The sequence below is a fragment of the Etheostoma spectabile genome, chromosome 11 (assembly GCF_008692095.1).
Source record: "Etheostoma spectabile isolate EspeVRDwgs_2016 chromosome 11, UIUC_Espe_1.0, whole genome shotgun sequence".
Taxonomy (NCBI): Eukaryota; Metazoa; Chordata; class Actinopteri; order Perciformes; family Percidae; genus Etheostoma; species Etheostoma spectabile.
In genome coordinates, this window is record NC_045743.1 from 12,447,522 (window position 1) to 12,473,726 (window position 26,205).

Genomic DNA, 26,205 nt, shown 5'->3' on the forward strand with positions numbered 1-26,205 from the left:
TGAAAATTTGTTTATTTGAAGAAGGGGAAAAACAGCAATATGAAGGAACAAATCATTAAAAAGATCTTACCTTGTGTGTCAATCCAGGAGCTGTCCAAGATGGAGTCGTCCATTGTGGTTTCATCTCTATCGTAGCTCTCTGTTGGTCCTTCAGTTTCTACATTTTGCGCCTCCTTCTCAGGCGAGGCAGGAGTCTCAGGAACATCTACAACCTCCTCTAGACTTGCAGCCTCCATGTCTGCTTCTTGGGCCAACTCCACAGACTCCTCCTCTTCCTCCTCTTCCTCTTTCTGTGCAGCGACACCAAGGGCTTCAGCTTCAGGTGGACCAGAGAAACGAACGCTGTGTCCCGGCTCCTCTGCTTCATCAATGGTCTGGACCACAGTGATAAAATCGTCTTCAACTGTCACCACTGATTCGATGGCAGCACGAGTCTCTGGGATCTCCTTTACCACTGCTGCTTCTGCCCCTGCTTTCTCTAACACATCTTCCTCACCTTCCTCTTGCCCCGTTTTAGCCTCCACAGGGTTTTCAGCTTCTTTCTCCCCAGGCTTTGTGGTTGTTTTTTCCTTAGGTTTGTCTACAACTTTTTTGTCCATCTCAGCTACTTTCTCTTTCTCCTCTTTCAATTTCTTTTCTATCTTCTCTTTCTCTTCCTTTTCTATCTTCTCTTTCTCCTCCTTCTCTTTTAGTTCCTTCTCCATTTTTTCTTTCTCTTCCTTTGCTCTCAACTCTTCAGCTATTCTTTCTTTTTCCTCTCTTTCTTTCTTATCTCTCTCCTCTTTCCTTTCTCTCTCCTCTTGCTCCATCTTTCCCCTCTCTTCTTGTTCCTTCTTCTCTCTTTCTTCTTTCTCCTTTCTCTCTCTCTCCTCTTTCTCCTTTACTTTAATCTCATGCTCTTCCCGTTCTTTCTCCTTCCTTTCTTGTTCTTCCCTAAGAAGTCGCTCTGCCTCTTCTTTCTCTTTCTTTTCCCTCTCTTTCATTTCCTTTTCTTTCTTTTCTGCCTCTTCCCTGATTTTCCTCTCTGCCTCTTCTTTCTCTTGTTTCAGTTTCTTCTCAGCTGCTTCCTTCTCTTGCTCTTCCCTCATCTTTCTTTCTAATTCCTCTTTCTCTTTGTTTATTCCTGCCACAGGTGAAACCGTTCTTTTGGGGGAACCATACACTTCTCTTTCTTTAAGCTTTGAAGGTGAGAGCACAGGAGACAGCAGCTTGTCATCATCAATGTTGCTCTCTACAGACGAAGTAGGTGAAGTTTTGACAGGCCTGGCAATTCGGTCCTTGGCCATGCCGGTCAGCTGGTACACATCTTCGGCATCAACTTCCTCATAGGCCTCCTGGTGCACCAGCTTCACTTTCTCCCTAAGCTCCTGCAGTTCTCTTTCCTCCTCCATACTGAGAGGCCTGTCCTCCATCTCCAATTTGCGGATCTGCCGCTCATAGTCGGCAATCTCGGTTTCTGACACTGAACCCTCGCCACTGGCTTGTCGTTCAGTCTCACTCACCGACCTCCCGCCTTCTTCTAGAGTCACAGTGACCGTTGGTGTCACAAAGAACTCACTTGGCTGAGCAGGTGGCAACTCACTTGAAGATATTTTCGACTGTTCATCTACAACCTCCTTGCCCTTTTCTTCACCAGAATCTTTTCTTTCTCCTTGCTTCTGGTCTTTCTCTTCAGTGACATCAGCAACTCCTGATAGCTGGCTCTTGTCCTCCAAAGATGTGTCCCTGACTGCTAACTTTCTAGCTTGTTCAGCCACTTTCTCCTGCAAGACAGAGTGGGTAAAGACCTGTGCAGAAACGTTTGTAGGGCTGAATACATCTGCAGGTGATGGCATGGGTCCTGAATATTCACTGAACACACAATAACCCATCTCTTCCAGCTGGCTGTCACTCTTTCTGGCCCCAGGACTTAGTTCCCCTGAAACTAGGCTAGCCAGTGGGTCATCGGCAAATGCTGGGAAATCAGCTTGAATTGATTTTCTCCGGCTTATTTCTGGGTCAGTGTTTTCTGACTCCAGCCTGGAACGGGTACCAGCAAGGTCCAGCATCTCAGGCAAGTCTTGCGCCATTACTGTGCCATTTTTATAGGTGTTCTTAAGGTGCTCTGGTGATTCTAGCGACTCTAGTTCAGGACTGGGCTTTGAAAGTGGCTCAGTGGTCCGTGGGGGAGATGAGGAATCTGAAGTGATGGAAGCCGCAGTCTCCAGGATCAGGGGGGGCAAGGATGGAGGCTTATCCATGGAGGGTGTAGTGACTGGGAGGTAGTCTGCTAACTCGTCTAGACTTCCACTAGTGTATGACATGATATCTGTGGCCAGTGGAGAGAAGTTTCTAGGTCTGCCTTGGCCACTCTGATCCATTGCTCCAATGGTGATGTTAAGTGAGTAGCTCCTCTGCTCTAAAGCCAATTTACCTGGGGAAAGCCTGCATTCATTACTCCTGTCAGGAACTGTGAACAGTTTAGTGTCTGCTGCTTCACTTTCTTTTGTTTCTGTTTTATCCTGAGCTTCAGCAAGGGTGCTGTAGCTGATCTCCTGAGACTTGGCATCAACTTGACTCTTCTCTTCACCAGATCTGCTCAGTTCATAATAACCCTCACCCTTACATTGGGGAGCTTCATCAACCTCAATGGCTGAGGTTTCAAAATATGCTGACATGCCAGATCTGTCTGGAGCAGCCCTTGTTAAGTCTTCTCCTTGAACTTTGTTTCCCAGTGGCGAGGGAAGAGAGGGAGCACCGATGCTGCTGATGTCCACCACTTCCACTGATGGCTGTTTCTCTGACACTGTGATTGGCTCGCCAAATGCAGGCTGAAGTGTGAGGGATCTCGCTGATTCTTTGGCTTGGTTTTGAACATTTGGAAGTACAAAGGATGGCATATCCATGGTAGGGCTCTCTGGTACATCCATGGTAGGGCTCTCTGGTACAACTCGTTCACCAGCAAAGAACCCTTGCATCTGGGGCTCAAAAAACTCCTCCGGACGTTTCTCTAATCCAATGCTGTCGGGGCTCATGGAACCACTTTTCTCACTTGCCTGCTTGTCTGAGTCCATCTTCAAAGCTGAAATGACATCTGTAAATTGTCTGTTTTGATCAACATAGAAAAGTAATGCTTTGGCATGCTGTGAGTGAGATATTTGTAAGCTAAGGACTGGGAAAGCCGTTATCACAGAAACAGGCAAAGCTTTCCTCAGAAACTTACAGCACAATGATACAGCCATCACTGAAGAAGTATGGCGAGATTATGGGGCCCACCAAGTCACAGATGGATGAGAATATGAGATGGTATGTGACGGAACCGGCATAAGGCAACTGTGATGCTGATTTATGGAAAACAAGCAATAATAGATAGTAAGAACATCCATGCAACTCGTCAAAACATCAGATACAAAAAGAATAGCATTTCTGTCATTCTTTGTCAAGGACAAGGACATGAAATTATGAGAATTTCATCTGTTCAAATCACATAGTTTCATTAACATCAAATTCATTTTGTCTCCTAATAATGACTTTAGTATGCCATACTGTAATCCAAAGAATATTGGCACAAATACAGAAGAACCTTGCTAGTGAATGACAGAGGTATGCCATACGTTGTCACTAACAGACTGTTAGCTGACCAAAACAATTACAAAAAAAAATGAATTGGAACTTTCAAAATATCATAATGCACTTCATGAAATTTATATATATTATATAACTATACCACACTTAACATGAGACAGCCAACACAACCCTGCAAATTATGTACACAGAATCATGATAATAATGAGTGACTCATGTTTAGTAAATATGATTTATGGTTCCAAAAAGTGTGCAGCACTGGCATACCAGCACCAAGCTGTTTGCCACATGAAAACACCACGAGAACCTGTAAGCTTATAGCTGGTTATAAAAAAAAAGCACTATTACGTTCAGCAACATTTCACTTCATCATACCAATACGAAACAGCCGGCCCCGAAAACACAGCAAGAAAAAGAAAATACAAGCGCAAAGATAGCACACAATAAAACCAGGTTAAGTTAAAAGAAAGTGACTCTTTTCACCAACAAGCCTGTGTTGCCTTGCAGCCACAGCAGAGCGCAGGGAGGATTACTTGCCATTCCACCTAAATGCTTATGTTATGTGCTTATGGGTTCCTTTTGACACATCTGACGTTCTAATACAGTGGACAATACAGTAACATGCAGGCAGGGAGAGCAGAGGGCAGGACACACCTGTCTCAGGGCTCTCCCCACCCTCTGAATCCTCCTCCTCTCTGTCCATAGAGCTTTCTGCAGCAGCACTAGCTGCTTCGGTTGGCTCTAGGTCTAGATCCTGGGCCACGTCTATGGAAACCTCTGCCTGCTCTAAGGACTCAGCTTGGGGGCTGTCCAGCTCGGGCTCTTCCCCGCTCCACTGCTGCTCATCAAGAGCTGCTTCGGACTCTGCTGCCTCTGTACTCTCCTCCTCCTCCTCCTCCTCCTCCTCTTCCACCTCCTCCTCGTATTCAGCTGTAAGAGCCTCCACGGTCTCTTCTTCTCAAAAACAGGGTGAGAGGGGGACACATTAAGACTACAGGCAACACAGACTTGGGTTATGTGAGAACACAACTTATGATGAGACATTTCAGCTCTGGGAAAACATGACCTAATGTGTATGTCTGTTCACACATATAGGTAGATTACACATATAGTACAAAGTGTTGTGTGTGGGTGGTTTTTCATTCTGTTTGTATTATTTTCTATTTTGGGTGCTTAGTGTACCCAATATGCAAGGATACTATAAAGATATATTGGTTAAAGTATATTAATATCTAATAATATCTAATATCTATCTTTTTTTCTTCTCAGTATTTAAAGCACAACTCTCGCCAAAATACAACCTAGGCTCTTTCTGTGAATGTAACCCATACAAACGTTCATTTTAAAGCATAATTAGGGGGCGACCTCTAGCTCACCCAGTGAGAGCGTGCGCCCCATGTGGGCTGAGTCCTGCAGTGGCCCTTTGCTGCGTGTCAGTGGAGAGAGTTACGCTTTAATGTATATTCAGCAATTAGTTTTGTAAATAATATTTGCACTTCTATGTCTCTCTTTATCTTGCACACACCATGCCTTTAACCCAGACTGACCTACCATCATTGATGACTGAGGTTGTTTAAGGAAAATGGAAACATAAATTAGGTTGTAACACTTTTCACTGTAACACTGGCCTAACATTGCTTTATTGTAGAAGCACTTCTGTTCAGAGCACTTCTGAAATCCCTGGCTCTCTACAAAAGGGGACCTTGAAGGGCTGCAGTCCATTACAGTAAAAAGCAGAGATTCTCGACATTGCACAGATGGGATTTTTACCTGAGTAATGGTTAACGTGGGGGCGTGCAGCTTTGGTCTTCAGCAGACATTTCTGCATAACATTTTAAGTTCTTGCGTAGGTTACACAAATTCAATTCAGCTGCTTTGCAGCCAAATGTTTCTGCATGTGACATAGCTGCTGGTAAAAAACATTGTGTCCACTAGACTTTACATCAACAAGATTTTTACAAGATTTGAAAAAAAGACATAGATGGATAGCCATTTAGAGATTGGACAATACTTTTTTCCTAACCACATCAATGTTATGAATTGTGTTAGTCTTACTTAAAAATGCTACACTAGCAAGATGTATTACAGGAGTTAAGGTCTATCTGGGTATGTTTTGGGAGAAAGCAGAGGTAGCAAATGAAGTTGCTGTCTCTGATAGCTGCCCAGCCAAATGATTAATTTTGATGATTAGATAACATAAAAGGCTATATTGTGTAACAGCCTAAGTGTAAACATACTGAGGTCATAGGTTTCTTTCAAACTGCCTCTATCTTGTGTTTCTAAAGATAATAAAAGTGGAAGGTTATATGTAATATAAATGTTTGCGAGTGTGTGGAGCTGAAAGTCTTTCGTGTTGGCACAGTAAGTGTGTGAGAGTAGCTTAGGTCAAGTTTAGGGGGTTTGACATGGTACGGCATAATTAAGCGGTTAAGGGGTCATCTTGAGGAAGGCACCAAAATTCTGGGAGATGATTGGTTTGGAGGAATGTGCACTGAGGTTATCGATCATGCACCGTATCTCTGAGATATTTATGAAAGTCATTTGGACCTTACTTCTCGCTGCAAAAGTAAACCTTGGTGGCCATGTGGTCTTACTGATGAGAGATGTAGTGTATTTTGTCCACTGAGTGAATCCTACTTTAGAGACATCACTGCTATGTGTTGGACTTAACAGCACGGCAACCACAGGTAGCAATGGCTTTTGGTGAAATAAATGGAGGAAAAAAAAAAGAAATATGACTGTTAAACAAATATGAAATTGCTCAGAGTTTGAGCGAACATCACAAGGACACACAAACACACGCACAAGGACTGACGAAGAGACGAACTGACGGACGGAGAGACGGAAGGACGGGAGGGATGGAGGGAGGAGGTCAAATCACAGAAGGAGAGGAATTTGGTGTTAAAAAAAGAGAAAGGAGAGAAACAGAGAGAGAGAGAGGAATGGAGGGGGGAAATGGCAAAGAGGAACCATGCGTGGTTCACCTTCAATCTGTCTAAAGGCCACGGCCTGCCCTGTGGGGCGAGAGCCCGAGTGCGTCCACTCTGGGCTGAACAATGGGTGCTCATAGTACTCCTCGTCGGAGTGGTAGGGGTCGTCCTCGGGCACGGAAACTGAGATGGAGGGGGCGAGGAACTTGCACCTCTCCCGAGAATTTTGGAAGCGACGGAGAGGGCCTGCCTCCTCCTCATCCCCTACATCTACAAACAAGACAGACACAAGGAGAAGAACTGCAGGGAAATCTGGTCACACGGACTGAAAGAGAGAGCGAAGATGAAGAAAAAGATAGGAAAGAAGGAAAAGGAAGACGTAAACAAAAAATGGAGAACACACCAAAGAATGTCCATCTTAAATAAGATTTGACATAATATTGTCAAATCTAGTTTTTCTTTGAAAACATTGACAGGATGCTAAGTGAAAAGTGGTTTTCAAATTAGGTAAAAAAAGAATGAACAAAAATAAATCTATGCACACATTATTTTCACTTGTTTCTATTATGATTTTTTTTTTAACTAAAGAATGAACACCTTTCACAGTTTAGAAAAAAATATTCAACATTAGTTAACTACACCATGTACATTTTCTACATGTACATTTTCTAAGGTTTTTAGCGTTTTGGCATCTGTTGATATACAGAAGTAATTGTGTAGAAAATAGAAGAGGAATGTGTCATGGAAGGACAGTATTGTAACTTTGAAAAATGTTTTAGTCGGACCAAAGGAACAATTCCTGATCTTTTCATTGTTTTGGCTGACGTCCTCAGTTGGAATTTATAGTGAGAGAAGATACTTGTTTGAACAGGAGGTCAAACTAAATTAGCAGTTTAACTGGGGCCAGCTGTGGTCCTAAAATATTTTAAAACTGTTAAATGTTTATCATGTTCTTCACTACATCAAGTTACTTCTTAAGATGGACCTTTTTTGCAGTGAAAGGGGAGATAAAGCTTGAGGGGGGAAAATTAACGACGAGAAAAAAAAGAAGAAGACAAATCTAAAATGGCCAAACAAAAACCGAGAGGGTCACCAGAGAGGGAAATGCAAGAAGAAGACAAAGCTTGATCGAAAGCAAGAAAAAACACAACACACAGGACGTTGACAAGGAGACATTAACAAGCAACTCAAAGGTGACAAAGCTTTGGGGGCCAGCCATACTCTGGGACAAACAAAATTGGTATATTGCATCGTTTGGCAACTTTGGCGGAGGATTACACTACAAACTGCTTCATGTATGAAAAATTAAATAACAGACAAATGACACAAACAACTACAGTTATAAGACTAATACAGCATTACTTGTAGTTGCTACAAAATCAGTAACATGTGTTTTGCAACAGCCACTACACGTACAAACCTTTATATATTTACAAATCACAGGATCGAGTCAAACACCCCATCTAACCCTTATTTTACAACAAAGGGTAAGTTTTCATAAAAGAACACCATATCTAAGGTCTTGAGATGAATGAGCCTTTCAGTACTTGTTTTGTATCATGGCCCCAACAACATCCTAAATAACTAAACCTCTGACCACTCTTTTTGGTCAAGAACACACGACCTGTAACCTGTAACCTGTCACCAACACTGTAACCTTCTGTAGGAAACTCCTGTGACCTCAAATCTGTCCATACTTGTTATACTGTACTGTCCACAAAAACAATGATACCACAACTGACCATCTGTATTTTGTGCATGGCTGACCCACCTACAGACTCTCCTCGTTACATTCCAGCCAGAATGCAGACTGAGCAGACATGAAGACACAGGCCAAGCATGAAGCAGACTGAAGATCTACACTGTACAACAATTTTTTGCAGGTAGCTGCACTAAAATCACTGCTTTGCTTAAAAATAAATTTATAAGTCAAAGATAAAGAATCAACGTGTGTCACAAAGTTAAAATATAACTAAGGTATACAGTAATGTAATACATATTGTCATAGATACACACACACACACACACACACACACACACACACACACACACACACACACACACACACACACACACACACACACAAACACCATGATGATTAAGGTCATCTATACTGCATTTGTAGAGTTTGCAGTGGCATTATTATATTAGTTGATTAGCTTCAGTCTTTGGCTTTAGCTTAAGAGCAGTTATGTCTTCAAGTAATGTTTATAGTGCTAAAACTCTGATCTGTAGCCATAGCCAAATACACCCACAAAAAAAAAACACATACAAAAAAGACTGACAGGGGACAATCACAGGAAAACACAACACCATGATCAGACATGCAAAAAGAAAAAATCCAACCAAAAAGACAAGAAGTTGGAGGGTTACCTACAGTACATTGGCTGTCATATTAGTGTGTGGGAAGATGAGGTGTGGATGTTAGAAAGGGAAATAAAAAAGAGGGCACTTGTAACAAGGTGGTCATGCATGTGAGCGCTTCTTTCTTTTAGAGCTAAATGGTGATGACTATGAAGATACAAATTGTATCTGTTCTAGGTGTATGATGAAAAGGGAAGCAGGATTTAAAAATAAATGGATGTCTGAAAAATGGAGAACATGTTCCTGCTTTTAGCAACTCTGGTATGTACAGGTTTCTTGAACGGCTCCAATGTGTGGTTTGTCCCCTGTACTTGGGGCATGTCCTGAGAGGAGAGGATTAAAGAGTAGCCCCAGAGCCAACCATCATCAGTACCCCAATGTGGTGGTGATCACAAAACTGCAGAGCTTCTAAATGGAAAGGAAGAGAACTACACTATCCTCCATTAGAGACATACTCTCATACAAAACTCAGATCATATTCTTGGCCTACCTTGTTCCAGAGGACCAAAGTGCTCTGCAGCAGGTGAGGGGGGAGGAGAGGGAGGCAAATTTGCAGTGTCTTCAACTACAAAGGAACATAGAGGAAGAAACTGTATAGTCATATAAACCACATATTGTAAAGGACGTGGAGCATCTGCGGCCATTCACCTAAAATCAAGAGCTACAGTGGCTTGAGAAAGTTTACACACCCATGCTAAAGTTGATTAAAAAAAAGAATAAAAAAACATTGGCATGGTTATTTCAGTTAGCTTAAAAGCTGGTTTGATTTGCATTGAGAGATGATCTTATGGAAAGTTCCTAATGCCTATCTCTATGTATGGTGGAGGGTATGTGATGATGTGGGGTTACTTATATTCCAAAGGCCAAGGGAACAGATACAAATCTGCCTGCCTTTATTGGAATTTATTTTAAGGAAGAATATTTGTGTATTTACAATACATTATTCATTCACAAAGAAAACTGATGTCCTTAAAAGGTTGGATTTTCCTAATTTTTTTTAATTAAGGCATTAAGCTAAGTTTCCAAAAGATGTTTTTTTTTTCCTCTTTTTAATCAACTTTAGCATGGGTGTGTAAGCTTTCTCAAGCCACTGTATACAGGTACAAGTAAGGGCTAGACCCACCGTTGAAGAAACAGTCTTATCATCAAAAGCTGTGGATACATGAGGACAAATCAGCATCTGAAAAACTGCCATGCTACCTATAAGCTACCAGCGAATTACACTGTAAACATTGTTGAACCCCCAATGGTCAGTTTTAAAAAGTATTAAAATTGATGCAGCAGAACAGAGATCATCATCTTTTGTATTCTGCATTCTTATTCCTAGTCAAACCCTGCTGCCTACGTTAACCCACAATGCTAGTCGGCCACCAACAGTTAGTAGTTAAAGTTCCAGGTGTGTTATGTCAGCAGCTAATGAGTTATGGAGCTGGCTGACAACACTTTCCCAGATTTTTTACATTTTCAAACGTGTAGTCTTCAAGTGAAAATAGTGACATCACTTGAGGCAATTCATCAGACTTCATGCATATCCTCAATTCCCTCTGGAACAAAAACAATCCTTTTCATTTCGCTTTAATTTTGTTATTTGTAAAATGCTGTTTTACCAAATCTATGTAAAGTCTGTTCCTGCCTCATCTATTCTCACTAACTCCCCAAAACAGCCCAAGTCTTCTTTCGGTGAGGTGAACAAATACAGCAAAGCTTGAGTTAGCTCAGGCAGACAACTGCCATTCTTACACAAAATCCTCAGACACACTGTTGTAACACTCTCTCCAACCACAGTTGCAGGTTTTAGGTCTAGGTTCACATTGGGGTGGGGATTGCTATCATCTACCCCCAATCTCTTCTGTGCTGGGTTCAGTTTACCGGGAAGGATTATTTACTTTGTAAACATTCTGTCTTCACATGATACAAAAGAGGAATTTTGAATGACAGACCTAACTTGTTTGAGTGTGATCATTTTTTTCATTCATGTAGTTTGACTGGCTGCAATATTTAAATAGCAAAACCAATGGGTGTTTTGGTCTCCTCCCCAGACATGCAAGTGAATTGGTGCCTGGCGACCCATCCAATATGTACCCTGCCCAATGCCAAGCTGGGACGGGCTACAGCCCCCTGTGACCACTGGATAGAAAAGGAATGCAGCACTTGTACAAGTGTGTGTGTGTGTGTGTGTGTGTGTGTGTGTGTGTGTGTGTTTTTTGTGTCTTACCTGATGGCAGCCTTTGAGTCTCCTGCTCTCCCTTCAGTACCGCAACTGCCTCTGCCGTTACTTCCTGCACGATCCGTGCTGATACTTGCTCTGAACACAGACACATACAGCCACACACAGTCACCAACACAGTCACCAGTGACCAAAGTGGTTTAAATCCCAAGACTGGCTGGAAAAACAGATGCAGCAAATCCCCAGTTGTTACAGTACATCAGTGTACTGTGGTTGTACTGGGCAGCTTCCAGGTTTCAATCTGTGTGAGAATGTGTAGCAGGATGTTGCTGGGGGACGGCGTGTAACTTTCATGGGTTTTATCAATATCAAACACAACATTTCTGGAAAAAACACAACAATCTTATCTTCCATCCATTTCATTTTACTGTATTTTTGAGTCAAGTCATAAAAAACCTGCAATACAAGCCAGTATGATGGAGCTGAAATTGTTGCCATAACTACGGGGATGCTGGGGCTGCTGGTGAAGGCTGTGATTGTTGCTAAGGAAACCCAGCATTCCTAAACAAGAGCTAAAAATGAAACCTGGATTATTTAGCTACTGCCAAACTAAATGTGAACACTTTAATTCATAGTAAAAAAAAATCTAATCTGGACTGAATCCAATGTTTTTTGCATTTTCTCTCTTTTATCTAATATATGTTATTTTATAAGGGTGACACTGAAATGCAGTTTCAGCGTGCAGATAGTTAACATTCGGAAAATGAAATACTGAATTCAGTCTTTTCCATTAAAACCTAAGTACTACGTAATTTACACTCTTTGTGATAATACTAGCGTCAACATTTACAAAAAGCTGTCAACATTGTCTGGCTGTCTGACACTGGTGGGCAGTGGGAGCTAAACATGGACAGTACTGTAGGGAAAGGATCAAGCTTATACCTACTAAGAGCAAAGAGTAGGCAAATTTTGCAGAAAGAGCTAAATCCATGACAAGGATGTATGCATGTGTTTTCATGCAGAAATACAGCTTTTTCATCAATCTTTCCCTAAATTGAGAGCCAAACACGGACAATTTACTGAACTGGTCTCATTTGTCTGCCTGTATGTCTGTTTGTCTGTATCAGTGTAATATTGCATGCATTGGGGCACTGTAGAGTTCTAATCAAACCAGCCTTCATTTGCAATGCATATTAACATGGTTATGTGGGATTGGGTGATGCTTTTACTGCTGCTGTTTCAGGACCTTTTTCTATTCAACAACGCCCACACATCAATCCAAACAAGCTAGCAGGCATACACACATGCAATTACTCACACACACACACACACACCCCACACACACCACACACACACACACACACACACACACACACACACACACACACACACACACACACACACACACCTTCCGGAAACACTTAACAGCCCACTCACCAGCTCAAAGCAGCCGAATCCCATTTTCAATGGCTAGGGCAATATACAGTACATCCACTTATTCCACTTATTCATTGCATGCAGTCAAAAAACCCTTTCTTCCATAGACAATGGAAAAAAGAGCTGAAAAGTACAACGCCAATCACAATTAGTGGTTGTGACATCAAAAACAGCACCTAAAGCTTAGGTGGGGGGTTAGCCTAGGGGTCGGATGTGTGAATAGTTTTATTTTCTGAGTGAGACAACACCTCAAGATTGAGACTTTTCAAAATATTGGGAAAAATTTGCATGGCACAAAAACCACAATATGCTCCAGGTGTGTTTGTGTAATGTTGTCCATGGCAAGTCTCAAAATGCCTCAAAGCAATTAGTAAACATATACAGAAGCTATTTTTTTTTCTTAAGATTATATTTGGGCATTTTTAGGTCTTCATTTGTCAAGACAGCTGAAGACATGAAAGGGGAGAGAGGGAGGAATGACGCCTGCGTCGAAGACTAAACCTCTAAATATGAGCACCCGCTCTAGCAACTGAGCAATCTGGGGGCCCAATACGGAAGCTATTCTGAAAGAAATTCTCAGGATAAATGAGCTGATGAAAAACATGTGGCTAGTTAAGAAATAATCCTGACTTGTTATGTTCAACAAAGGGCATTTTCTCTTTGTCTAAGTTTTCTTAAGGATATAAACATCTGAATCCAGTCAGGATTTTAAGTAATGTCTTTGGAATTTCAAACAATTATCATCTGGATCACCTTTCACGTTTAGTTAGCGTTGGTGTCATTAGAAAACTGATCAAAGTGATATTTCAAAAACTCTTGGAAGTGTTATGTGGAGATCAGAAATTGAACAAAAAAAAACAAGATAGAAAATTCTAATGGGACTACTCCCTTTTATTCGAAAGAGGCTTTTTGCACATTCCTTGGAAGGGTACAACAAATGCTGTCTCTTTTCTGGACACAAACTTAAAAAGGGACAAATTTAAAAAGTAACATTGAGGGCACTGGGTTTAATGAGGCATCGTGCAGTCTCCTGAACAAATCCACAAAATGCACACAAAGCACATAGCAATAGCACTTTAAAAATGACCTGTCACATTGACAAAGCTAGCTGGCAGTGATAACAATAATGCTGGTCTGGTTGTCTCAGCACATCTCTGACAGAGTGATGTCAAATGACATAGTATCCTGCCTTTCATTGGCTTTGACAGGAGAATAACACACAATAGCTGTTAGATAGCCTTTGATAAAAGGAAAGATTGCATCATATCTGCATATCTACATCCATGATCAACAATGTAACATAACAGCGTACCTAAACATAGACACAGTCTCCCAATGAAGTAAAAGCGTGTATTACCTGTATGACAGGCAGACTGAAGCGAAGAATGCTCCCTCTCTGAGTGGAGACTGAGACTGGAAGCCCAGAGTCAATGCAACACACACACACACACACACACACACACACACACACACACACACCACACACACAGCCGAACTGCGAGGGCACGGAGAGAGCAGGAGTGCCGTTTGGTATGATACCACCCGGCACCCAAAATGTGTGTTGCCATAGCAACAGACTGTGGTCTACTGATTTGAGTCCCAAAGTAATTCAGATTTAGTTCAGCTTTACTTTAAAACCACTTCCTCCATTACTCCATTAATGTAGCCACATTCTCAGACGTGACTACTTTTACAAAACATATTACCCTTAATATTTACTTAATATTATATGTTTGTATTTTATTCACCTAACATTGTTTTTGCGTTTATTCATACTGTATATTCATTTTCCATTTCTACTTCTGTCTTCTCTGAATATACATCTATTGCATCTTTCTCTTCCTTGGCAGAAGAATCCCTCCTCTGTTGCTCTGTTTGGGGTTCGTTCATTTATTTTTGTGTAAAGTATTTTCTTATCCAAATTTAGGGTCTAAGAATAGAAGTCTTGTATTACACATTGTAAAGCACTCTGAGGCAAAGTTGTGATTCAGACATCCTCAAACTTTTGGGTTTGTCCTTTGTTGTTTGTGTCAACACCAGAGCTTAATTTGGTCAAATCCCTTCTCTGCTGCAGCAAAAAAATAAACTGGTTTAGGCTGATGAGATTGAAAGATTTTAACAACAAAAAACTTGTCCCGGCTTCTTGACAGTATGCCCAGTTCCTTGCGTCAGCTCAGTGACAAAGAAATCAGTCAATGCAATAACCCTAATGTAACACAAGGACGTCCTCGATCTATGCAAGTCAATCACTCTCTAGAAAAAGCTCAACCCCCTTTTGCATTGGTTTCTATTTCTATTAACTCACATTGTTTTTTTCTCCAACTCTTTCTCTTGACCACTTTCAGCATGGCAAACTGGCTTTCTCAACTCTGTCTCACAGGAACGTCAAGAGGGCAATTTTTGCTTCAATGGTTCTTGTTGTGTCTGAAGAGCTTTTCACAGGGAGAGAAGGCTCACTGAGTGCCAGCATCAGCCCTTCTGTCACCCATCCTGGCCCACTTACTCCTGCCCTGACCTGCTCTGGAGCAATGCTAATGTATGCTGACAAGAGGCTCTGCAGACAAACGCAGCTTTGGTTAAACAGCGCGACTCAGGGGAAAATGAGCATTATTGACAGTTGCAAAGGGAAGCCACCACCAGAGCGCCTTTCCGCAGCGCAGCTCTAGTGGGAACTCAACAATTTCTCTGCAGCTCTGTCCCTTTATTCAAACACACACACACAGAAGATTCACAGGTGTTGATGTAAGAGGGGTCTAATGCCTACGCCAGAAACCCTGGGCTGGCATGTACTCTAACTGACCTCGGATCTAAGGCTCTTGTTATCTTCTGTGATATGCAACAGTGGGACATTTATTGCCTTTTGTTTAGGCAGCAGCGACTGAAGAAACACAGACACGGCTTGAAAGAACATAGTATTGTTAAATGTGCATATAATAATAAGCATGAAAGTTATACTAATTAGGAAAGTTATACTAATTAGAAACAGCTACAAAGAAATAAGCAATAAAAGACTTTATAAAAATGAATTCTCTATCAGTCTGTATCAGTGTAAATATTGCATGCATTGGGGCACTGTAGAGTTCTAATCAAACCAGCCTTCATTTGCAATGCATATTAACAATGGTTATGTGGGATTGGGTGATGCTTTTACTGCTGCTGTTTCAGGACCTTTTTCTATTCAACAACGCCCACACATCAATCCAAACAAGCTAGCAGGCATACACACATGCAATTACTCACACACACACACACACACACACACACACACACACACACACACACACACACACACACACACACACACACACCCACACCACACACACACACACACCTTCCGGAAACACTTAACAGCCCACTCACCAGCTCAAAGCAGCCGAATCCCATTTTCAATGGCTAGGGCAATATACAGTACATCCACTTATTCCACTTATTCATTGCATGCAGTCAAAAACCCTTTCTTCCAATAGACAATGGAAAAAAGAGCTGAAAAGTACAACGCCAATCACAATTAGTGGTTGTGACATCAAAAAACAGCACCTAAAGCTTAGGTGGGGGGTTAGCCTAGGGGTCGGATTGTGTGAATAGTTTTATTTTCTGAGTGAGACAACACCTCAAGATTGAGACTTTTCAAAATATTGGAAAAATTTGCATGGCACAAAAACCACAATATGCTCCAGGTGTGTTTGTGTAATGTTGTCCATGGCAAGTCTCAAAATGCCTCAAAGCAATTAGTAAACATATACAGAAGCTATTTTTTTTTCTTAAGATTATATTTGGGCATTTTAGGTCTTCATTTGTCAAGACAGCTGAAGACATGAAAGGGGAGAGAGGGAGGAATGACGCCTGCGTCGAAGACTAAACCTCTAAATATGACACCCGCTCTAGCAACTGAGCAATCTGGGGGCCCATACGAAGCTATTCTGAAAGAAATTCTCAGGATAATGAGCTGATGAAAAACATGTGGCTAGTTAAGAAATAATCCTGACTTGTTATGTTCAACAAAGGGCATTTTCTCTTTGCTAAGTTTCTTAAGGTATAAACATCTGAATCCAGTCGGATTTTAAGTAATGTCTTTGGAATTTCAAACAATTATCATCTGGATCACCTTTCACGTTTAGTTAGCGTTGGTGTCATTAGAAAACTGATCAAAGTGATATTTCAAAAACTCTTGGAAGTGTTATGTGGAGATCAAAATTGAACAAAAAAAAACAAGATAGAAAATTCTAATGGGACTACTCCCTTTTTATTCGAAAGAGGCTTTTTGCACATTCCTTGGAAGGGTACAACAAATGCTGTCTCTTTTCTGGACACAAACTTAAAAAGGGACAAATTTAAAAAGTAACATTGAGGGCACTGGGTTTAATGAGGCATCGTGCAGTCTCCTGAACAAATCCACAAAAATGCACACAAAGCACATAGCAATAGCACTTTAAAAAATGACCTTGTCACATTGACAAAGCTAGCTGGCAGTGATAACAATAATGCTGGTCTGGTTGTCTCAGCACATCTCTGACAGAGTGATGTCAATGACATAGTATCCTGCCTTTCATTGGCTTTGACAGGAGAATAACACACAATAGCTGTTAGATAGCCTTTGATAAAAGGAAAGATTGCATCATATCTGCATATCTACATCCATGATCACAATGTAACATAACAGCGTACCTAAACATAGACACAGTCTCCCCAATGAAGTAAAAGCGTGTATTACCTGTATGACAGGCAGACTGAAGCGAAGAATGCTCCCTCTCTGAGTGGAGACTGAGACTGGAAGCCCAGAGTCAATGCAACACACACACACACACACACCACACACACACACACACACACACACACACACACACACACGCCGACTGCGAGGGCACGGAGAGAGCAGGAGTGCCGTTTGGTATGATACCACCCGGCACCCAAATGTGTGTTGCCATAGCAACAGACTGTGGTCTACTGATTTGAGTCCCAAAGTAATTCAGATTTAGTTCGCTTTACTTTAAAACCACTTCCTCCATTACTCCCATTAATGTAGCCACATTCTCAGACGTGACTACTTTTACAAAACATATTACCCTTATATTACTTAATATTATATGTTTGTATTTTATTCACCTAACATTGTTTTTGCGTTTATTCTACTGTATATTCATTTCCATTTCTACTTCTGTCTTCTCTGAATATACATCTATTGCATCTTTCTCTTCCTTGGCAGAAGAATCCCTCCTCTGTTGCTCTGTTTGGGGTTCGTTCATTTATTTTTGTGTAAAGTATTTTCTTATCCAAATTTAGGGTCTAAGAATAGAAGTCTTGTATTACACATTGTAAAGCACTCTGAGGCAAAGTTGTGATTCAGACATCCTCAAACTTTGGATTTGTCCTTTGTTGTTTGTGTCAACACCAGAGCTTAATTTGGTCAAATCCCTTCTCTGCTGCAGCAAAAAAATAAACTGGTTTAGGCTGATGAGATTGAAAGATTTTAACAACAAAAAAATCTTGTCCCGGCTTCTTGACAGTATGCCCAGTTCCTTGCGTCAGCTCAGTGACAAAGAAATCAGTCAATGCAATAACCCTAATGTAACACAAGGACGTCCTCGATCTATGCAAGTCAATCACTCTCTAGAAAAAGCTCAACCCCCTTTTGCATTGGTTTCTATTTCTATTAACTCACATTGTTTTTTTCTCCAACTCTTTCTCTTGACCACTTTCAGCATGGCAAACTGGCTTTCTCAACTCTGTCTCACAGGAACGTCAAGAGGGCAATTTTTTGCTTCAATGGTTCTTGTTGTGTCTGAAGAGCTTTTCACAGGGAGAGAAGGCTCACTGAGTGCCAGCATCAGCCCTTCTGTCACCCATCCTGGCCCACTTACTCCTGCCCTGACCTGCTCTGGAGCAATGCTAATGTATGCTGACAAGAGGCTCTGCAGACAAACGCAGCTTTGGTTAAACAGCTGCTGAGACAATATGTCATTTTTATGCTGATGATTGGAAAACAAAACATACATTGGTCATTATTATCATTACTGATTACTGTCTGCAAACACTGGAGGGAGGAAAGGGGGTTGTCTACAAGTGCAAGGCCACTTTTTTTTAAGGAAATCATTCATTTTATTAATATTATACTGCAGTGCATTTTTAGCCACTGTTTTACAATTCTGTTCCACTTACAACAACTGATAGCGGACACATTTGTTGGTAATCCTCTTACTTAAGTCAGTTCCCTTTGAGGACAATGAGATAGGAGTGAAAGCATAGTTCTATATGCCGGGCTTAAATATACAGTAGATCATTGACATTCCCCTCTCAGAGAGAAAAATACTGTTTTCTTGTTGACATTAGTTTCAAGCCATTACTTTGAAGTTGGAAGGAGGCTGATTACAGCTTTCATATATTTGATACATGCTAATAATGACCCAGAAGAACATAATGAAGCCTTTGCAGTTGCCAATTACTGCATAGATAGATAGATAGATAGATAGATAGATAGATAGATAGATAGATAGATAGATATTTTATTCAACCCAAAAGAAATTTTAGAAGTATATCGGCCCACCGGCCAAAAGATAGCCTCTAATTTTTATTAGAGCGCAGTGCATTGAAGCAATGTGACAGGCGTTCTGGACATAAAAAATGTGTCATCTTTAACAAGGGGTGGTCCAGATAATTAGCAGGGTATTCACCAAATATGTGTTTAAGACACAATTTGCTTGATTTCACTGGCAGAAATTCACCAGATATTTTTGTTGCAGAATTGTTGGTCTTGTCCTACTGGATTCAATGGGTGACACTCATTGTTGATAAGCAAAGATGTTGAAATTGTATAAGCCAAAAATAAATGCAACCTTTGGCAGTAGAAATATGCGTACACTGTAGGGACAACAACCATTATGTTCATATGCAAAGCAGTGCAGAGGCACAATGCACTCCCCAATTATATAAAACATAAAAAGGCTTCAGATGAGTTGTTGAACAATTTGTTTTGTTACTGTTCTATCACAGTCTGGAGACTCAGAAGAAATAACTTTACTGGTCAGAAACAAGTGTCTACACACAAATATTATGTTCACAGGAAAAGAACGATAGGATGGTAAATGTCCAAAAGCAATAGTCACAGTTTTTTTTTTTCAATATTGTATCATAAATGTTACAGCTGTTGACATATAATTGGTCAAATAATCAGTTTTTGTTCCAAGTCAGTCTGATTTGAGTGTTATGAATCAAGCGTCATTATGTAATTATCATATAACAAAATATAAAAGTGTTTGAGGAGAAGAGTCTTTTTCTCAAGCACTTTAAACTAGAGAATTTTATCAAGACTGAATGAAATTTAATAACTAAAGATGGGCATTGAGGGCATCCATGGTCAAATAACAATTTTCAGCTATACTTAAAAATACTGTTATTAGCCTTCAAAACTGGTGTCATTTACGCCCAATGAGCGGAAGGTGGGAGGTTAATTGAGCTTGTCATCGCATGCTAAATGGTCTTGTCTGTGGCAAGCTACAGGCAAAAAAAACAAAAGCCCTGGCAAAGTGAAATGTAGGGGAACCGTTTCCATGGTTACACCATTGGTAGATTATTGTTCTTGTCTCCAAGGTGGGAGTGAGAGTGGGGTTGGATTGGGGGGGGGGGGGTGTAAGGGAGTAGAGAGACAGATTTTGTGTTAATTATAGCAGAGTTAATAACAGTATGTGATTCTAGTGAGAGTGCTGCAAACCCACACACAAGAAGAGACAGGACACACACAAAAAACATCACTATCAAGCACAGAGACTCACATACACACATAACACCACATCACATAACACACAAACACTGTCAAAAGTCATAGACAAATTTAAGCTTAACAAGCACTCACACTCGCACACACATACTTACAAACACACATACAAACTCACACATGCTAACAAACAAATCACACAATACATGGAAAGAAAAGACACAAACGCATACTTATGTGTACACACTCACACAAACACACATGCTCACACACACAAGTGTACGCACGCACACGCACACACACACACACACACACACACACACACACACACACACACACACACACACACTTGAGTACTAAAAAACACAGACATACTCTGGTATGGACTTTCCTTTCCATTAACAAACACTGAGCACTAATTTCAAAGGGAACTAGACTAGTTGATCCAATTTGCCATGATTGACCCTGACTGCAACACAACACAAGTAATCACATAATTTATTGACAAACCGCTTTTCTGTGTCATTATTGTGCCTGCACCTCTGGACACCAAAATGAGCTCACCAGAAGGGTATTAGCTGGCTAAACTGTAATCTGTGCTTGCATCTTAATTTTTTTAAAGATGGCCCATCACATGCATCTCAACTGCAGTTCTACGGATGTGACGCTTCTAGATTAGATTTTGCAAAATGCACCTGTAATTGTTAAAGCATGATGTTGAGTTCTGTATATCATCAGCCAGATAAAAGTGCTTTGCACTCCGTGTTTCATTTACTTTGTAAAAAAAAAAAAAAAAAGAATTACAAAAATGTACTTTGTCAGTCAAAATGATGACTTATAAGTGTTTAATTTTCCCTTAATGGGCTTCCATAGAATTTCTTTACAATATACAGTAAATACCCCTCAACATAACAAGCCGGTGAAAATTTGCAAAGATGTTCGCCTGTGATTACAATGCCACATGTCCACTGACCCATTGAACCCTCTTGTTTGAGCAATCCATCAATGCAAATAGATGCCAGGTGACTCTCTGATGACATGTAAAAAAGAAAAATCTGAATATGTAAATATGGCTTACCTGCAGTTATAGCAGGGGCACCAGTAAGATCCCCATTGAAGCCATTTTCCCTGGCAGAGTAGGAGCCTGTGGTCATGTGGTGGGGCCCACCAGGCTGGCAGGTCCTGTAGGTGGAGGAAGAGTAGCCATTGGCTCCATGGGTGCCAGTGGGTTCCTGACCGCCTGATGGGTCCCACTGAGGGACACCGTCTTCTGGCTGTCGACTGTCTGCCATGCTGGTGCTAGCTAGCAGCAGGGGAGGGTGGGCTAGGTATGGGGTCTCTCCTTCTGACTGAGAGACATAGGGATTGAGGAGGGAGGAGAGAAGGTGAGGTATGGTCAAAACTCAGCATGTCTGCGTTATTAACTCCAATGTTAGCAATGTTTCATAAAGGAGAATGAACGGTGTGCAGACCAGAGGAGGCTCTAGGACACGCTGCATCTGTCACATTCACAAATCTCTTTTTTTGTTAGTCATAATCCCTGCTGCAGCTTCACTGTCACCAATTCGGAAAGGACATCTGCACTTGTGTGTGAGTTTGTGTGTAGGTGGTTGTGTGATATACTGTCCTCGGGTGTTAGCAGGCAGGTGACAGCCACTAGATTAAAACCTATTGATTTGTGTGTGTGTGTGTAATGACTCATATAGCAAGTGACCCAGGTGGAAATCACAACTGGTTGAAAAAGAAAAGAGCAGACCTTGGATGTGTGTGAATCAAAGAAGGTGGCAGGGATGTAAAGTTGGCTCTGAGCAATCTGATAAGATCTAGTTCCATGTTAGACAAATAATCTGAATCATGTAGCCGTTGCAGCGTAATTTTGTCTGATAATCTAAAAGCAAATATTCCAAAAATGTCACATTTCACTACACCTGTAAGGACACTGTGATCTGTTCAACAAGTATTTTTGGTGTTGACCAGAACCTTACATGCACATGCAATCCCATGTTGAGAGCAGATGATTGGTCAGAACAGCCTAGAGAAGAGATAAAGCAGATACAAAGGGGAGAAAAATATTGATCAACCCACATAAATCGCCTGAGGCAGGAACAGGCAGTAAGATTTAATGATCTCTTGGAAGATATTGGGCAGAAGGTGGTGTTTTTTTCTGATGACCATTTTGATTATATTTTATTTTCTATGTTCCATTTTCTTCATAAATATTGACATTGATATCAGCAATATTGTTTATTTGTGGCAATATTTGCGGAAACAGAGATAAACAAAGGACTGAGAGAGAAAAAGACAAACGTGAGCCTACAAAAAGACCCAAAGAAAGGAAATGCTTTAAAAAGGAATTCATGATTGTTGCAGAAGGGTTGTGGTTGGTGGTACTTCAAGAATTTGCTGAGCAGTTTGTGTAGTTGTGGAAAAGGGGATGTGTGAAGGAGTAATTAAGCATTTAGCTCTGCAGTCCACAGAGACTGAAGGGAAGTCTGCTGGAGAAAACAAGATTTAATAACCAAGGTACTGTTACAGTGAGCACTAGTCACTGCATTCACAATTTTTTCAATACCTGTACTATGGCGTTCTGTCTGCACAATTAGAGAAAAGAATAAAATAGAAAAAAACTTAATGAAAAAAAGAATAGAATACTAACCAAAGCAAGTATATCCACATATTTGGGTTTAACTACCAACAAAGTACAGCTGAGGCTACTGGAACGTTTTGGTTATAAACTGGTACTGTAACCAGTATCGGACAAATAGACATTTTGACCTGACCAGGGGTTCACCAAAGTTGTTAGAATTCATCTTGTGTTTGTTCCAAAATTTATAGCAATGCATCCAATCGTTCTTGAGATATTTTAATTAAATCCATTAAATCCAAAATTGTCATGATGGTGCTAAAGGAAAAGTCAGGGGATCACCATGAACATCCATCCAACAGTTGATGAGATGAGATTTCAGTCAGGACCAAAGTAGTAGACCTACCAACTGACCAACAGAATGACGTTACCATCACTCGAGCCATGCCGCTAGCGTGGCTGAATACAGACAGATCCCAAACATAGACTATTCCATGATTAACATTGTTTTGTAATTAAAAATGTTACAATACTCTGTTATATAAGTACTAGTGTTAAATGACAACCAGTTTAAAATCCATTAAATAAACATATTTGGAACATGTTTGGTCAATGAGGGGCAAAAGGGCGCTATATAAATACAGTACATTTACCTTTTACCATCGGATGGGTTGTTCTCGGGAACGCTTCAAACGGGCCCACCACTCCGATAAAGCTGCAACCAGCAGTACTGGGAACCAAGCGTTTTATAACTGCATTTTGTGTCAAATATTTGAGAGAATTTACACAATAAAGTCCTGAAAAAACAAAAACAAACTGTGAACCAAGCAATCGGCCCGTTCTCAACAGACAGGCACTCCATACGGGCGTTGCACTAGTCACATAAAAAAGACTAAGAACCACTGGACTAGAATCACTCAATGATAGAGCACAATGATAGAGAAATGCATTAAACCGACAGAAAGAAGAGAACTGAGGAAAATATGTGACGGCTGTAAGCCATTTGCAGCTTAAATGGATCAGAGTCAGGAGTCAATGGAGCTTTGCGTGACTCAGCTCTGAAGGGAACATCAGTGTGAATGAAGCCTCTTCAGAGAATCCACTGTCTCCTCACTCAGCCTTTATCCAAAAGCCACAGCAGAATATTTTGCATCGCTCCTTAATAGTCATTGACCCTTCTGTTGCTTGTTCAACCACTGTGTCCCTCCTCAAGCCTCCCCTGAAGAGCACTCTCAATATAATCACAGTCATAGTCATAAAATACTGAGATGAGACCGGTGTCCAAATGCTATGTCTCATTGCTGTCTGTCTGATGATGAAGGTCACTTTGAGCTCTGTGGCTGATTTCCAGACCCAACAAGATCATCCTGACTGGTGACCAAGCTCAGGGTGTCAGCTGTGATTCATGGGGGGGCAGTCTATGTTCTGTATGTTTGTGGGGAAGGATGATCTACATGTGTGAATGAAACAGCACCACCTGCCGGTTTAAACCCTGACAAAAGACAATTGGGGCCATTACCAAGCATTAAGAAAACTCAGCATGCTGTGTTTAGAGATTAGAGAGGCATTAGGCAACATTATCATGACAAACTATGCCTGAAACACAAATTGGGGCTGCAATGCAGTACAGTATCTCCTCCCTACTAATTATCATTCTATGCATTGCTCCATTGTGAAAAAACTAAACACTGGTTGAGGGCATGATGTAAAAATGTGAGTATGATGAGCACAGAGCATGAAGGAGGCAACTTAGTGAGGAGAGAAGTGCAGAGGGTTGATAACATAGAGAAGAGGAGAATAAACTTAAAAAGAAGAGTATTGTCAAGATCCATTTAGAAAGAAAATGACGGAAAGGAGCAAAGAGCAGAAAATTGTAGATTACAAGATATCAGACAATATATTATTCAGGTAATATACTGTTCTTAAGGCATTGTGTCCAGTGTGGAGCGAGACTGTATGAGATGGTGATGTGACGTTGAGCGTGCCAGTGGACAGCAGGTCTGTTGCACTTGGCAAAAAGCCTGTTGCACTTTGCCAGAGGGATGGTTGATGCTGATATGCTCTCTCTCTGTGCAGGGGGAGAATAGAGTTGAATAGTGAGCAGATGCTGGACACTGCTGCTACTGGACATTTTGGATAGTGACTTGTAACTTATTAAGGTGCTACAGTTGGGGATGGACGTAGCTCAGTCCGTAGGAAGTTGGGTTAAGAACCAGAGGGTCGCTGATTCAAGTGCCTGTACGGACCGAAGTACAGCGTGTGGACTGGTAGCTAGACCAAACCCCCAACTGCTTAGGGTGCTCCTCCAAGGAGCAGCCCCCTCACTCTGACATCTCTCCATAGTATGTTTAGGTCCTGAGCATGTTTGTAATTCTGGCCTGTGTTTAATGTGTGTGCAACTGTACTTACAGAGTGACAATTGTGACTCTTCCCTTGCAGGATAAACAAAGGACTTTTTCTTCTTCTTCTTTAGTAGTGTAATCAGCAATTAGATTTTAGCTAAAAATCCAAATGTACTGCTCTACATGTTTTGAAAATAATCCAAACACTGATTTATTTTCATTAATTAATAATAAATCATACTAAGCTTGCTTAAATTACAGAATAAAAACTAACTTTCTCTGAGTGCATTTTTATAGCTACTTAGATTTTTTCCTGTTAAATGGGTTTTCAATAGTAGCTGATCAAAGTGGTTGCTAAGCATGATATGTGTATGTATGTGTGTGAATAGTGATTATTGGTTCAAATTTGTTTTACAGTGCACATTAATAATTCATTAACTAAGGCAGTTCATGCAACATACAGCAACCTGAAAATGAAAGGGTTACAAGTGCACAGAAGGCTGAGTATAAAGGTTCAGTATTGCTGCTCCTTTTCAACTACTGCATGCTGGCAAATTGATTCCGACATTGAATCAGCAGTGACAAGATGCATTTTCCAACACAGGGTCACTATGAGGTTATGAAAATAATTCAGTAAATATGTTACACTTTTAGCCTTATGGAAGGCTCTAGTGCAGTATTACTGGAAAACAAACTAAAAGCCTTCTACAGATGCTACAGGGTGCAAAATTCACTTTGCCCTCAGAATAGACCACTCAGGATAACCACAGCTAAGCTGCTCTACCAGAACCACAGGAGGTTTAGTGCCTTGCTAAAGGGCAACTTGACAGCAATTGTCAAAAGGAGAGAAAAATGTGACTCTATCACCATTTCCAACCGTATGTTCCCAGTAAGGCAGAATCCATAGAAAATAACTGATGTTCAGTCAACAAAAGAAGATATACTGGCAAGGAAACACTATAAGAGGTAGAGTCACAACACAGCACATACACTCTACACAGCCATCTTAATGACCATAAAATAGACATCTCATAGTCTGACTGAAACATAAAAATTGTCCATTAATAACTGGACAGAAACAATTTTCATTTGTTACTTATAGTAAATGC

General features: G+C 40.9%; 1 protein-coding gene across 1 annotated transcript in view; it reads right to left on the reverse strand.

Moving 5' to 3' along the window:
- Positions 1 to 26,205, reverse strand: part of map2 (microtubule-associated protein 2) — a 102,232-nt gene that overhangs the window by 22,945 nt on the left and 53,082 nt on the right. Inside the window, exons 4-10 of the mRNA XM_032529959.1 lie at positions 21,249 to 21,519; positions 11,074 to 11,163; positions 9,349 to 9,423; positions 6,549 to 6,764; positions 4,219 to 4,518; positions 974 to 3,061; positions 71 to 658 (exon numbers count right to left, since the gene is read on the reverse strand). Coding sequence (XP_032385850.1) covers positions 71 to 658; positions 974 to 3,061; positions 4,219 to 4,518; positions 6,549 to 6,764; positions 9,349 to 9,423; positions 11,074 to 11,163; positions 21,249 to 21,462 — 3,571 coding nt within the window. The 5' untranslated portion in view covers positions 21,463 to 21,519. The remainder of the gene's footprint in view (positions 1 to 70; positions 659 to 973; positions 3,062 to 4,218; positions 4,519 to 6,548; positions 6,765 to 9,348; positions 9,424 to 11,073; positions 11,164 to 21,248; positions 21,520 to 26,205) is intronic.